Source organism: Carcharhinus amblyrhynchos, chromosome 17, assembly GCF_965287045.1.
Source record: "Carcharhinus amblyrhynchos chromosome 17, sCarAmb.v2.hapA, whole genome shotgun sequence".
Taxonomy (NCBI): domain Eukaryota; kingdom Metazoa; phylum Chordata; class Chondrichthyes; order Carcharhiniformes; family Carcharhinidae; genus Carcharhinus; species Carcharhinus amblyrhynchos.
This window is the reverse complement of record NC_137340.1, coordinates 10,287,506-10,302,932: the sequence shown is the minus strand read 5'-3', so window position 1 is coordinate 10,302,932 and position 15,427 is coordinate 10,287,506. Positions and strand designations below refer to the sequence as shown.

The 15,427-nt window shown below is 41.3% G+C and overlaps 1 protein-coding gene and 1 pseudogene across 11 annotated transcripts in view; one reads left to right on the top strand and one right to left on the bottom strand.

Annotated features, from left to right (window-relative positions):
* The window catches only part of pcdh15b (protocadherin-related 15b), a 1,349,261-nt gene that overhangs the window by 272,775 nt on the left and 1,061,059 nt on the right, over positions 1-15,427 (bottom strand). For all 11 annotated transcript variants that reach the window (XM_080205457.1, XM_080205459.1, XM_080205466.1 and 8 more), the window contains one exon: positions 7,220-7,525. In XM_080205457.1, the coding sequence (XP_080061583.1) occupies positions 7,220-7,525 (306 nt within the window). The remainder of the gene's footprint in view (positions 1-7,219; positions 7,526-15,427) is intronic.
* Positions 13,753-14,168, top strand: LOC145354171 (large ribosomal subunit protein eL14-like; annotated as a pseudogene).

Sequence of the window (15,427 nt, the reverse complement as noted above, 5' to 3'; positions counted from 1 at the left end):
ATAAGTTTGTCCCTTTTGGCTCATGGTAGAGCCACGGTGTAGTAATGTAATGCAAGGAGCTGATGCAAGTCGATGTAGAGAAGGAAACAGAGAAGCAGCAGCAGGTATGAGAGACAGCACACCCACAATCAAGTTATGTTTGTTTATCAAGTGCTCTTGATTGTCATTCTCCAAATACACAGAACTCTGGAATTGACTTGGCAAATGATTGGCATCATTTGCTTTTTATAAATGGCTGCCAACAGTAAGCAGAGATGGTGTAAATGCTGGGGACAGAAATTAAAACTAAAAGGGAAGCAAAGGTAATAAGTGGTGCACTGCAGTTAGAAATTGATGAATTGTAAGCTAGAATTCTTTTAGCTCAAGTGATAGAAGGGCTGCTTTCTAAACAAGAGAAATGTAAATTCTACCCCTCAGGTTGTTTGACAGTTTATTCTTGTCTTCATCTTGATCATTTCCTAACTTTATTACTGACTGGAGTAGCTTAAAGGGATCCGTGAATTCCATAACATTGGAGAGGAGAGAGAATGAGGTGAAAATAGAGAGACAACAAATCAAAACAATCACTCAAGCTCGAAGTGACTGTTTTATAGTCAAGAATTATTTGAGTGTTGGTTATGCTGTTTAAGCTCATGAAATCACAGTTTTACTGCTGTTCTTCTGTGCAAGATGCTGTGCGCTATAATAATTATATAAGAGGCAGTCAATGAAACATAAACTGCAGTAATAATGTTCAGCATCTGTCTCAGGCGCTAAGCAGTCGGTAAAGATTTTGAAATAGTGAAAGCCAGTATACTATTGCTCTTTCCTTATAAAATTTCATTCTAGGAATGCATCATAGGAGCCAGTAAAAGCCAATAAGGTCGAAAGAATGAAAGGACTATCACCTTATTGCGCATCAGCAAAGGTCAGCCTGGGAAAACCTTTCAATGTTTACTGCTCCTCCATAAAAATCCCTTTGACAAAGTTAACTGATGCAGCACCACCATGAGATAGTCAGGACAATGAATGATTTGCTTCAGTGAAAACGCTGGGCATGTTGGGAAAGTGTATGAGAAAGGTGGAATTCTGCATATGTGCCACACTACCAGAAAGATGTGGAGGCTCTGGAGAGGGTACAGAAAAGATTCACCAGAATGTTGCCTGGTACAGAGGGCATTAGCTCCGAGGAGAGGTTGGAGAAACTTTGTTTGTTCTGACTGGAGCGACAGAGGTTAAAGGGCAACCTGATAAAAGTCGACAAGTTTATGAGAGGGTATGGACAGAATTGATAGAAGCTTTTTCCCCAAGGTGGAAGAGTCAATTACTAAGGTGCATAGGTTTAAGGTGCAAGGGGCAAGATTTAAAGGAGATGTATGAGGCAAGTTTTTTTTACACAGAGGGTCGTGGGTGTCTGGAACTTGTTGCTGGGTGAGGTGGTGGAAGCAGATGTGATAGTTTTAAGGGGCGTCTGGACAAATACGTGAATAGGATGGGAATAGAGGGATATAGTCCCCGGAAGGGTAGCGGGTTTTAGTTCAGTCGGGCAGAAGGTTCAGTGCAGGCTTGGAGGGCTGAAGGGCCTGTTCCTGGACTATAATTTTCTTTGTTCTTTGTGTTTAGATGACCCAGAAGAGTTTTATCACCTCGAAGAAAAAAATCCACTATGCTACACAAACTACACTGATTACTGGCATGATCAGAGTGGTGTATACTTACAGTATGTCAATGCTATTCTTTATGTAACCTGATAAACAGTATAAAGATGTCACATTGGCAATAAAAGAGGCAATACAAACCCCATACCTTGTTCAAGGAAGCTTCAATGAAAAACATTGGTGGGGGGAGGGGGAGGGGGCACAAATATGAAGCCAGAGATTGTTTCCAAGTTCATGCTGACCACTATGTTTGTGATGCGGAAAGTAATCCAAGTGGACAAAAGTCACACATTCATACACTGCACTTGAATAATATCAGTAACAGAATCTTGCCATAACCTGCAGTCCTGCAATCTGGTTAACTGAAGTGGAAACTTGACACTGTTCTTTCTTCAGACTGAAATAGAGTATCAGAAAAAGTCAATATAGCTCATCTGAGCAAGTCAACATCCCGTGCCACGATCACCAGCTCACCCAAGTATCAAATCAACATCACGATACATCCTCAAAGGATCTCGTGGTGAGGCTGTGGAGGGGACATAATGGGAAGAAAACCAAGCAGTGCAGAATATACAAGCACAGGCACTTGGCGAGTATAAGGCCTGCTACAGTATTTGGGGATCCAGGCTCTGCAAGGCTTACTTGCAAACTAAAATTGCTGTCTGAGGAGGAATTCCGACATGAGTGTCTTATCTTAATGAAAGACATATCTCAGACACTGAAGAAGACCTTGGAGCAATCCACAAGCTGCATTTGGCTCAGACGCTATTGTCTGCAATGAAGCATGTGACAACCACTGCGGCACCCTCACACTGACCACAATTTATATTATACAAGACGTCACACCAATCGAGAGTGTAACTGTCTGGTAATATTTCAGCTCTCAATAAAGTGACTCTCAGAAATACTCAGCCTAATACTATAAAAACCAAGGGATACAATTTCTAAGGTGCAACATCTTCATTAAGCTGGGTGAACGGATACAGCCAACCTTGAACCAGGGAATTCCAGACTTCTCAAGGTCCTTAATGATGTATTAAAAAGACATACTGAGAGGGTGCTCTGCAGCAGTGGTACACATGTAATATTTAAAGATCATATTAGATTGTTAGGTATGTCACAACTGGGCCATCAAGCATCTCTGCACAAGTGACAACACGTATAGCAGAAAGCAACTCGGCTCCGTGTCCAAAGCAGCACTGGAAGCAACTGACTCAGACGCACTGCCCCCAAGTCTACAGTATGTGGCAGTCTCATGTCACCACCCACAGTGAAACTCCACATCCAACCAGCCCATCTGCTGGTTCATTGGGGAATCATTAAGAAACAACAGGGGGCGGTGTGTTTTCTATCATGTTTATACAAGAAACTCAAAAGGGAAAGCACCTTGTGTAATTAAGGGGGCAACAGTCAATTGATGCGTGGCAAATGAAATAAAAGCACAGCACTTGAACTGAACATTAAGCTCAGTATTTATATCTCATCACTTTAAGTAAAGAACCACAGGAAGAGGTCAGAATAAATGCCAAGTGAGCATCGGTGGTGGAATGAAGTGGTATGCTAGAACATTTTTACTCTAAATCGATATGTGTTTTTTTTTAAATGAGTCAGCTCCATTACATTTTGAGGACAGCTTGGATTAGTACCTGCCACATCAGTCTTCTCTTCTCGCGCTGCTGATTCTGCAGTTACTTTCCATCATCATTCTCAGTCACTTGCGCTACAATAGCTATTGTATTCTGTTGCTATTTTACTGTGATGAATCCTTTGTACAGTGAAGTGCGCATTGTGCAACAGGCAGCTCTCATACTTAAACCTTCAAATGAACTGTACTGTGTGACTGTATGACGAGTTCAGACTTCTGAACCTGTTTCACCTATTGTCACAATGATGTGACTTGTGCAGGAGTGAGACGTCTGTAATTTTACTGGTTGACTAAACATATATTGAGTTGTTTAAGTATGACTTTTTAAAGACAAGAAAATGCACTGACTTAAGATGGTTGCCACATATCACCTAACTTCTAATATTGCCAGCTGACCAGCTTCTGGAAAATTTTGGTGTGTAATTACAATTCAAACTTTGCAATTTGAGCCGAGAAGAGCAAAACTGCTTTAAAAATGCAAGGCCGCATCACAAGGTGAAGGTGAAAAAACAAACCTTCAGACCTATCAAAAACTGTCTAAGGAAGATACCCTAAAATATAAAATTTTGGATATTGAAACAACAATGTTTGTTGTATATTGTTTATGGAAAACACATGACCCCTTGTTGTTTCTTAATGATTCCCTAACAAGCCAGCACATGGACGGGTTGGATGTGGGGTTTCACTATGCGTGGTGACATGAGATTGCCACACACTTGGGGGCAGTGCTCCTGAGTCAGTTGCTTTCAGTGCTGTTTTGGGAACTTCGTCGGAGTTGCTTTCGGCTATGTGTATTGGCACTTGTGCAGAGGTGCTTGATGGCCCAGTTTGTGGCACGCCCTAAACAATCTTATATGATCTTTGAACATATGTACACATGTACCACTGCTGCAGAATGAAACAATGGCGACCATAGACAGACCCACCCAAAACCACTCTCCAGTACACAACGAGTGAAGTATAATTGGGCAAGCTGCGCAGCTGCAGAGAGACTGCAAGTGACACAGGTAGCGTCAAGAGGATTTTTAGCAGATGAAACAGGCAACACTGTAGTACACTCTTCCTCCCTCTCCTTTGGACCAAGTGTGCAACTGGCTCGGAAGACAGCTTTGCTAGAAATCATCCAGTGAACTTAAACTTTGCGAGGGCAACATGACTGTCCCCCATTCACGGGGAGGAGGCGACTTCCTCACCAGACAGGAGCTGCCCCAGCAAGGCCACAAAGGCAAGTGAGCCCAGACAACTGAGCGCCGAGCTCGCTAAATAGATGGAAATTACCATTTAAATAATTTATTCAGCCTCTTGCCGGAAATGGGCGTGAGGCTGACTGCGCTGGAAATCCAGCGCCGCTATTATCGCGAGAGCCAAGAAATCGGGCGCAAACCTGATTTCTTGGCTCTCGTTCCCTCATTAATGGGCAGGAAGAGCCAGTAAAATCGCGGCCATCATGTCCCAAGATGCACAGAGGGTAACCTTGGTTTCACAGAAGCCAAGTCTTATTTGATAGCATTCTTGTCTTCGAGTCTGAAAGTTGTGGACCCAAGCTGAATGGCTAGATTTATATATACTGACACTTCAGTGCAGTGAGTCTTGTTTAGCCAAGTGAGGCATTGAACCAAGGACCGAATTTTCATTTGGCTGCAGAGGTGAGACTGGTGGCAGGCGGACCCACAATTTTCCACTACTAGCCGGTTGAGCGATAAGGGAATTAAATTGAATAACAAATAATTGATTGCCTTTTGTGTGCTGGGCGGCACAGCGGTTAGCATTACTGCCTCACAGCGTCAGGAACCCAGGTTTGATTCCTGCACTGGGTCACTGTCTGTGCAGAGTCTACGTGTTTTTCCCATGGCTGTGGGTTTCCTCTGGGTGCTCCAGTCTCCTCCCACCGTCCGAAAGACATGCTGGATAGGTGCATCGGCTGTGCTAATTCTCTCTGTGTATCCGAGCAGGCAGAGTGTGGCAACTATGGGATTTCTACAGTGACTTCATTGCAATGTTAATGTAAGCCTACTTGTGACACTAATAAACAGATAAACTTAACTTGTAGGGAACGGCCTTGAGCGGAATCAAAGCCCAGTGAATAAGTTCACGCCTACAAAGTAGAAAATAGACTGTCCAAAACCCAGGAACTTGAACACACACATGGTGCAAACAAGTTACAGCAAATGTCTGGGCAGGACTGAGTCTGTTGGATTGGAAACAGAAGTAGATGTAGTCTGTGGAATGTTGTAAAATAAACCTGGTGAATGTGAATGTCCATGTGAATCACACTGCTATATTTTCACTTGATTGATCAGAACTCTTTGATTATAGCAGCTGTCACCTACAGACACATTAATAGTTCATTCAAAGACATTCCAGGCTCTCAGATTGCCCGGATCCACTACAGCTCGCCTACGCTGCAACAGGTCCACAGCAGATACCATCTCCCTGGCCCTACATTCAACCTGGAACACCTCAACAACAAAGACACCTATCTCAGAGTCCTATTTATTAACTACAGCTCAGCCTTCAACACCATTATTCCCACAAAACGCATCTCCAAACTCTGTGGCGTGGCGATCTTCTCCTCTCTATGTGACTGGATCCTAGACTTCCAAACCACAAACAGACCACAATCAGTAAGGATAGGCAACAACTCCTCCTCCACGATCATCCACTGTACCAGTATCCCACATGGCTGTGTCCTCAGCTCCTTACTGTACGCCTTATAAACTTAAGGCCGTGTGGCCAAATTCCCCTCCAACTTGATTTTCAAGTTTGATGATTAGTTGGTCGGATCTCAAACAATGATGAGATGGAGTACAGGAAAGAGAGAATCTGGTGAACTGGTGTAACGACAATAATATCTCTCTCAATGTCAACAGAACGAAGGAGATAGTCATTGACTTCAGAAAACTTAGGAAGATAGATCCCTGTCTACATCAATGGAAATAAAACGGAAATGGTCGAGAGCTTCAAGTTTCTGTGTGTCCAGATCACCAACAACCTGTCCTAATTCCTCCATGCTGACACTATAGTTAAGAAAGCCCACCAATGACTCTACTTTCTCAGGAGGTTAAAGAAATTTGGCATGTCTCTTACGACTTTTTCCAACTTTTACAGATGCACTGTCGAAAGCATCCTTTCTGGTTGTATCGCAGCTTGGTATGGCTCCTGCTTTGTCCAAAACTAAGAAACTACAAAGGGTCGTGAATGAAGCCCAGTCCATCATGCAAACCAAGCTCCCATCGACTGACTCTGTCTACACTTCCCGCTGCCTTGGAAGAGCAGCCAGCATAATCAAGGACATTGTGCACCTTGGACATACCCTCTTCCAACTTCTCCCATCAGGAAAAATATACAGAAGTCTGAGATTACATACCAACTGCTCTAGTTAAGAAAGCCCACTAACAACTCAAAACAGCTTCTTTCCTGCTACCATCAGACTTTTGAATGAACCTACCTCGCATGAAGTTGATCTTTCTCTACACTCTAGCTACACTGCAACAATACATTCTGCGCACTCTCTTTTCCTTCTCTATTTACGGAATGCTTTTTCTGCATAGCAAGCAAGAAACAATACTTTTCACTGTATACCAATACATGTGACAATAATAAATCAAATCAAAGCAAATCAAGAATAGCTTCTTCCCTGCTGCTATCAGAATTTTGATAGGATCTAACTCATATTAAGTTGATCTTTCTCTACACCCTAGCTATGACTGTAACATTACATTCCGCACTTTTTCATTTCATTCTCTATGAACAGTATGATTTGTCTGTATAGTGCACAAGAAACAATACTTTTCACTGTGCACTAGTACATGTGGCAATTATTAATCAAATCAAATTGCCAGCAGTAGCTACTGACCTTATGCTTTTCATGCAAAAATATTTATAAGACTGTAACATAGTTTATTCAGAGTGAACATTAGTTTTTTTTTTGACTTACCTGTAACTGCAGAATAACCATTCCAGCTTCATTGTTCTCTGGTACAGAAACTACATAGGTGGATTGTGAGAATATAGGACTGTTATCATCAACATCAAGAACTCTGATTGGTACAGTCAAGGTTGAGCGGCGAGGGTCCACTGCTCCGTCTGACGCCTCTACAATCAGGTCATACTTATCTTCAGTTTCTCGGTCCAATGATGTCATTGTGTAAATGCTACCATTTGATGTAATTCTGAAAAGGTTATTGAAGTTTGCCAGGCTGTACCGAATTTGTCCATTAATACCAGCATCTGGATCAGTAGCCTGAGAGGAAGTAATATAAATATTTTAATATGGTCGCAGTTTACACAAGACATTTCAACATTAGTTTTCACATGTAACAATACAGAATCCTACAGTGCAGAAGGACGCCATTTGGTCCACCGAGTCGGCACCAACCACTCGGTGGCCTATCCCCATAACCCCATGCATTTACCCTAGTAAGTCCCCCTGGCACTTAGGGGCAATTAAGCATGGCCAATCCATCTAACCCGCACATCTTTGGACTGTGGGAGGAAACTGATGCAGCCGGAGGAAACCCATGCAAACACAAAGAGAATGTGCAAATATAACATTTAATGCGTCATATTTAAATTTGAAACCTTAAAACGATTCTTGCCTATTCACATTTTTGATCCAGATAATTTAAAACATGAAAATAAAGCATATTCAATGCAAACTCATGTTCCTATTCTTATCAAATGTTTCTCAAAATGTAAATTATAGAAAGCCACATTCCTTAACATTTTGCTGTGTTCAACAAATCAAAGGTAGTAGATCAGGCGAAAGAGCTATTTCTATTTTGGTTAAATCATCATAAAGTATTTAAAGTGTAGACAGGACATGTCCAGGTACAGATCAAAATGCTACTTTGCTTCAACATTAGAAGAGTTACTCTACTATGCCAATGCTATGTTTACAACATTGTCTTCAATATTGCAGTTATCCTTGCAATTGAGATTAACAATTTTTGCAATTAAGATCATCATTACACATCAATTGTATTAAATGTGTCAGCCTTTACATTCATTTTAGGCCGGTCCATCTTTACTCAGTGCACCTCTAAAATTTTGGTGTGCTAGCATCAGCATGTGGCTGCCTTTCGAAGCTAATGTCCAAATTGTCAGAGCCTGGAAATAGTTCTGAAATCCAATGTCACTTTTGTCCACAAGTCTGCCCATATTGTGCCCATTTCCAGCAGGAGCCAGAAGACTCCCATTCAGTTTGCATTGTGTGCAACACTTCAGCAAAGGAAACCCAGAAAGAAAATAGAATATCAAAATATCCAAGAAGATTTAAACTGATTTAAATATCTATATTTGGATATGTTCATAGCATGAGAAAAAAAATGGGTGAGTGAGGGGTCTGGAAAATCACAGCGTAGGTGAAATGCAAAGGGTATTAGGCCACTCAAATGCAGGGCATCAAAAAAAAATGTCATTTAGAAAGGTTTAAAACAAACTTCAAGCCATTAGCAGCTTCTGCCAAGACTGGAGTGGAAACAAAGTGCCACGCAGAAATTCAGTGATAAAAAACACGAAAATATGGAGACTCAAACAAGAGTTGTCTGCTCTCTCAGCTGGATGGAAGAGACCTCACAGCAGTGAGGACAGTCAGTACTTAAAAAAATTGCAACATTCAAAGGTCGTTTGACTTTAAAAATTCCATTGCACATGGAGCTTTTCCTTCTATTTATTCAAAGTCAGCATGGTAGGAAAAAAGTGCAACCCTGCTGCAAAAATGAAAGAAAGGTTTCAGATCTTTACTTAAATATTTTGTAGGCATTCTGCAGTCTTACCGAAGCAAAAAGAAATTGGGTTCAAAACCCACTGAACACTTGCTGTTCCCATTTTCTAATATCCCCATCTTTATACCACGGTAAATAATCTAAATATCTACCTTCATAGCTTATAGATAATGCCTTTTAGATTATTCAATGAGAAGTTCTCAACAGAGACAAACAAGATTACTGCATCTCTTTTACTGACAAGCAAAGAAGACCATTTACCATTTAGTGTCATTTAGCCTTCATTCTGACCTTGGCAATATTAGAAAAGAATGATCAAGTTTCAATGGAAGGCATGGATTCTGAAATAGTGGCCATTAATTTAGATAAAAATGCTTGTGCCTGTCGTAACTTAACTAAGTTTGACAGATATTGATCACAACTTCATGTTGTTGCAAATCATTTTCTTGGTATTTTCTTCAATATTCACAAGAGTGTATGTAGAGGCAATACCACAATCCTCAGCATTGACCCCAGCATTTCTGTGTCTACAAAATTCATATCTATCACACAGGAAAATCAGAGTGGGTGAAGCTGAGGTGTAGTTGTGTAGAACATGAAAAGTGAATGCTTTCATGATCCACAGAATAACCTTTCTCCATCTGAAACTGTTATTAGTGAGTTATTATTCAACACCTGCTTTGGAATATTGCTTGTGTACTACACAGAAGAATTTAAATAGCATCAGGCTATCCATGCTAAACATTCAGAAGCTAAAGTATAATTGTATAAACTCTCACATCATTCTACAAAGGCTATGTACAATAATTGACTAATGCATGTCATTACCACCCTTTTGTTACAGAATACACCAGGATTTTATTCAGCCTAAGTAAACTTTAGAAATTTTCTGGCAGTGTTTTCTCCAGGTGACTGTCTATCTCGATGAAAGGATGCACTCATTCTCAACCCGCCTGTCCCTCATTGAGGACTTGGAGGCTTTAACGTTTCAGACAAATATCTTTTATATTTAGCTATTTATTTTGTGATTGAGCAGGATTCAGCTTTATTGACTTATGCAGATCTCAGATTATCTCTGCTTGCTTTTTGACATTTTTTCCAACATTAGCAGCTGTGGTTCTATGTCAATAGTTACAAAAAGGTCCTGAATTATACGCACCTACGTTTATCAACCAATCCAATTCTGAGGCTGGTTTGATTAACTGATGAGTTAATTGCATTAAGTTTTCATTTTTGCCAACACCCAACATTTTACTTCAGCTTCAGCCAACACGTCCTCTCAGCCACTTATTGAGATTGATTCTAGCTCAGAAATCCTGTTGCTTCCATGAATTTGGTGAGAAGCAGCACAGAAGAATCTCTGGAGTAACTTCATTCAGGGCCTTGGGACAGATAACGTCAGCGTGGTTCGTAACAACACACTCTCACCTTGAGTGTAAACACTACTTCAGTCACACATCACACATTCAAGAAAGGTACGATAAAATAAGCTACTTCACTTCTACAAATTTTAAACCAAATAGTTCACAGTTTGTGTGTTTGGCTTGTTGCAGGAGATCAGTCGTTGTGGGTCTGATAAACAATGAAGTCCCTTTTCCTTCTTGGATTGTCGTTCTGATGGGTTCAAATAGCTGAAGTCAGATGTCCCGACTGTTGCTGGGTTCCTGGAGGAGATGCATCTTCAGGAGATTGCAGAACTAGGCACTTGCATATTTTGTACCACAAGGTTATATTTCTTTAAAGATGGACTTGGAGTTTTGGAATCAGGCAGGAAGGTTTTTAAAGACTTTACAGCTTTCAGGTTGTTAAAGGGCAAAGATGATATTGCATTGTGGCAGTCACTGTGGCTTGTTGTAGTCTCTACTGTTACTGCTACCGCTCCTGCCCCCGCCCCCGCCCCCACCCCCCCCTCCCCACCCACCCACACACACAAACACACACACACACACACACACACACACACACACACACACACACACACACAGGTGGCATGCGAAGACCCCATAGGTTCTCCGAATGACAAACCAGAATCAGTGGTCATGAAAGTGGTCAACCTACTTGCAAACATGCAGCGTGGCCAGGGTCACTACCAACGCTCTGTATTCAAAGGGAAGATGACTCCAAACCGCTTGAAAGAGCCAGAAAAAGGCATTGACGTTCTCTGAGACACTGGCTGCTAGCAAAATTTATTAACAAGGGACAATAAAAGAAAGGATAAATTCCAGTGTGCGAATGAAAGGGCTCAGAGGAGAGTTTTCAGAGGGGCCAAAGATTAAAATTTACTTACAGAGTGAGTGCGTTATGGGTCTGGTAATAGCGGGTGTAGTCCCAATCTACAGGGGAATGACCTCGCCGGTTGGAAAGTGTTACCCCACAAGACTCAAAAACAATCCAGGGAGGATTGTTTTTGCAGCAGGAATCTGGAGGAAGATTTCAGAAAACCTACACGGGTGGGGGTTGGCAATACAACCTTTGAGGGTTGAAGTAGCTAAAGCAGAGCCCACAGAATTAAACAGTGACCGAGAAAGTCAACAAGCAGGCTAAGGGACCATGACAGAGATATCCAAGTAGACTTTGAGGAAAGTCACTTGTTTCTTAAAACGGCTGAAGGCAAGCCAAAGGAGTTAAAAGAAATTGAAAGGGGAATCTACAAAATTCGCAAATTAAAATGCCCCACCAAAAGGATTGGGGTTGCTGAGTGATCTGAAGGGGTTAGTGCTTAGCTAGCACTGCATTTAGTGATCTTGTGTGGGCTGAAATAGCGCAGGAACTGACTGCACCTGTCAATGTTGAATCTCAGAATTCAGATACAGACGCAGAGGCGACAAAGCTTAGTTTAAAACATGATTGGGATAAACTGATTCGTGAATTGAGGGACAGACTTAGAGCGTTAGTGAAAAAAAGCAACAACTCAAAGCACTTTGCCCCAAAGAGAATGAAATAAGATCCAACCTGAGTGGACTGAGGAAAAACAGAGAGGTTTTAAAATGTTCAAAGAACAGACCAAACAAGAATAACCAGGCATTCTTGCTCGAACATAAAAAGCATCTCAATGACATTCCCGTAACAGCAAGAGGAGACTTGGATCAAATTACTGGCACAGAAAGAGGTCTTTGATAACTTGCTGTCTCACAGGGGGAATTTAAAAGGTTTATGTCTGGGAAGTGAACAAGAAACATCCCCAGGTGAAGAAACAACAGGTGATTTATCTACAGATTTAACTGGCGAATTCTATAGCCGATAATGCTACAGAAAGAGAATTCAATGGAGTTCAAAAATGAAATCAAATGCAAACTATTGTAAAGACTGGGAAAATGTGAAGGAAGATATCCACCAGATACAACATATTAGGAGTGGACAAAGGCATTAGAATATTGCATCGCATCAGCCACCTGTGTAAAAATAAAATGCATTTCTTCATCTAATTTCCACAATGTAATTCTGTAATAAATGATAATGTACCTTTCCATTTTCCCCTGTAAGGCCGAATGTATGTCATGACTGTGTAATTATGATATTACAGATTTTAAGGACAACTGTTTTAAAGATACATTTCAGTATCAAAGCTAAATTAAGTTTAAAAGCCTTTTTTCCCAAAATGAAAGCATGGGCAGACAATCAGGAACCTTTCTGTGCTTTCAAATCTTGTCAGGCTCTTATCTCTAGAGCTGGCAGTGTAGAGTCATTATAATACAAAGAATTCTCCAGGAATGTCCATTAAATCTTCTAAAAGGTGTGAAAACCCTTTGGCTTCTAAGGGCTCAGAAGACAAGAAAGGACCTCAAAGGACCACAAGATAATTAACTTCTTTGCTTATTTGAAACAAAGATTTATCGAAAATTAACAGAGCATATTTTGCTTTGCTTTGAACTATATTAAGGATGCCGTAAGAATCCTTTTTTTTTAATGTGGCAATGGTAAAGGTAGTAAAGTACACAGCTCTCAGCGGAAACAGCCACGAAACCACTGCTGACAGCTAGGGTTCCCTGCCACCTAGACTTGCAGAGTAAGGCATTCAGAAAAGGCCCTGGGCTGCTGAGAAACATGATGTGGAGATGTCGGCGTTGGACTGGGGTAAACATAGTAAGGAGTCTCACAACACCAGGTTAAAGTCCAACAAGTTTATTTGATAGTAAACCCACTAGCTTTCGGGGTTTGCCCCTTTGTCAGGTGAGTGGAGAGTTCTGGTGATGGTGGCATTATGTTTAAGCAAGTTTCGTAAGCTCACCTCTTATGGCTTTAAGTTTTGTCAGACTGTGGTTACTGTGTGCAGCTGCTCACCTTCCCAGATTTAGGGCAACAGCCATGTTAATTCACAGACAAAAAAAGCCCTACTCCACTCAGTTTTGCAGCTAGCTTAGGTATTTTAACCTTAGATTTAAATAAGGGAAATTAATGTTGCGAGAGAATTAAGTAAATTTGCATGTTGCACACCACTTGCTGCTCAACAAGTAATTAAGAAATGAAAACATTAAAACACTAGGTTCATTAGAACCAGTTTTTTTTTCCCAGCAGTGAGTTCAAGAGCATGGGCTTAGATAAATGCCCATCCAAAGAATGTCAAGACACAAAATATCTATTTCTCAAAGCAAAGTTAACACATGCACTGGTTTCTCACAAACTAAAAGCCCAAAGTATCCAAAGAATGCTACCCTACAGGTAATTCTAGTCACAGGTTCTGAACCTAAATCAGACCCAAGGTAAAAGTGACTACTGCTGCTCTGTCCCATGGCTGCCGCCTGACATGGTCTACAAGCGATACGTGGAGATGGGTTGCGTGGCCTATATCGCCTTTGGCCCTCACTGGCAAACTGGTGGTGACTGTGGATGTCATTGACCAGAACAAGGCATTGGTAGATGGCCCTTGCAGTGGAGTACGGAGACAAGTAAAGCCATTTAAATGTATGCAGCTCACTGATTTCAAGATTCAAATTACACACAGTGTCCACCACAAGTATGTGAAAGCTGCTTGGGAAAAGGGAAAAAAAATCAGAGAGATGGAAAGCCACCCACTGAGCAAAGAAAATTGAAGCCTGTGCAAAGAGAACCAAAATGTCAGATTTTGATCGCTACAAGGTCATAAGGGCGAAGAAAATGAGAAACAAAATTATCAAGCACGAGTTGGTAAAACTGAAGGAGGAAGCTGGCAAGAAAGCATAAAAGTTCTTGTTTAAACAAAAAGAATAAACCTGACACTGTGAGAGAATTTACTCTCATCAACTGAAACTCGTAATTAAAACTCGTACGTTGAAATGTGATGAGATCAGCATGTTAATTAAATATAACCAATATAATCAATGTATGTTACCTAATGTAATCAGTATCGTAATCATTTATAATCAATGAATGTAAACAGTAACCACCTTGAGGAACAATGGGTATTGTCCAGTTACCCAACTCATAATATGATTATGACAAGAAAGAAAGAATGAAGTAAATGTGTTTTCTTAACTATTCGGCCTGAGTCAGCTAAACCACGATTGTTGTATAAGTAGAACTGTTTGGATAAGGACAAAGGTTGGAACTACAATGGTTTCAAGAAGTAAATGATGCGTTAATTAGTGACCAATCTCAAACAAGGTAGATAAATGGCAGGCCCAGAAACAATAGTGGCTAAAAGAGGTCAACCTTGAGGATGAGATAAGGGATCTCGGGGTATGGAGCTGCAGTGAGCATAAAAAGACTGTAAAGCGAACGGTTCGTTGGATTGTTCCGGACATCCCGGCTTTATTGTCTTGTACTGGAGAATAAAGTCTACTGCTTGGAGGATCGGGGCTCAGACTCTCTGCTTCGATTGGCTAGAGTTAGTTGTCATCCTGGGGAACCACGACAATACCAAACTAAAAGAAGAAAATGCTTTTTCTCAAAACAAAAGCTGTTTCTCTTTAGGTCTCTCAAAATTATCTGACACAAATGAGTTCATGGCCCTCAGCATGGTAACATCTGACTTCACACGAAGAGCAAGTATTCGCACTTCAACAGTTTCTACTTTTCTCAGACTACTCCCTCCACCACTGATGCTGAGTAGCAGCAGCAGCAGGTACTATTTACAAGATGTAGTGCAGAAATTCACCAAAGATTGTTAGACAGCCCCTTCCAAACAAACAGCTACTTCCAACTAGAAGGACGAGGGGAGTAGGTAGATGGGAACACCACCACCTGCAAGCTTCCCTCCAAGCTATCTCACCACCCTGACCTGGAAATATATCGCTGTTCCTTCCCAGCTGCCGGGTCAAAATCTTTGGAATTCCCTCCCTAATAGCATTATGGGTCAACCTGCAGCATGTGGATGGCAGCGATTCAAGAAGGCAGCTACCACCATCTTCTCAAGGGCAACTAGGGCCGGGCAATAAATACAGGCCAGCCAGTGGCACCCATGTCCCACAAATTAATCTCCTGCCATCGTGTATGTGGGATTC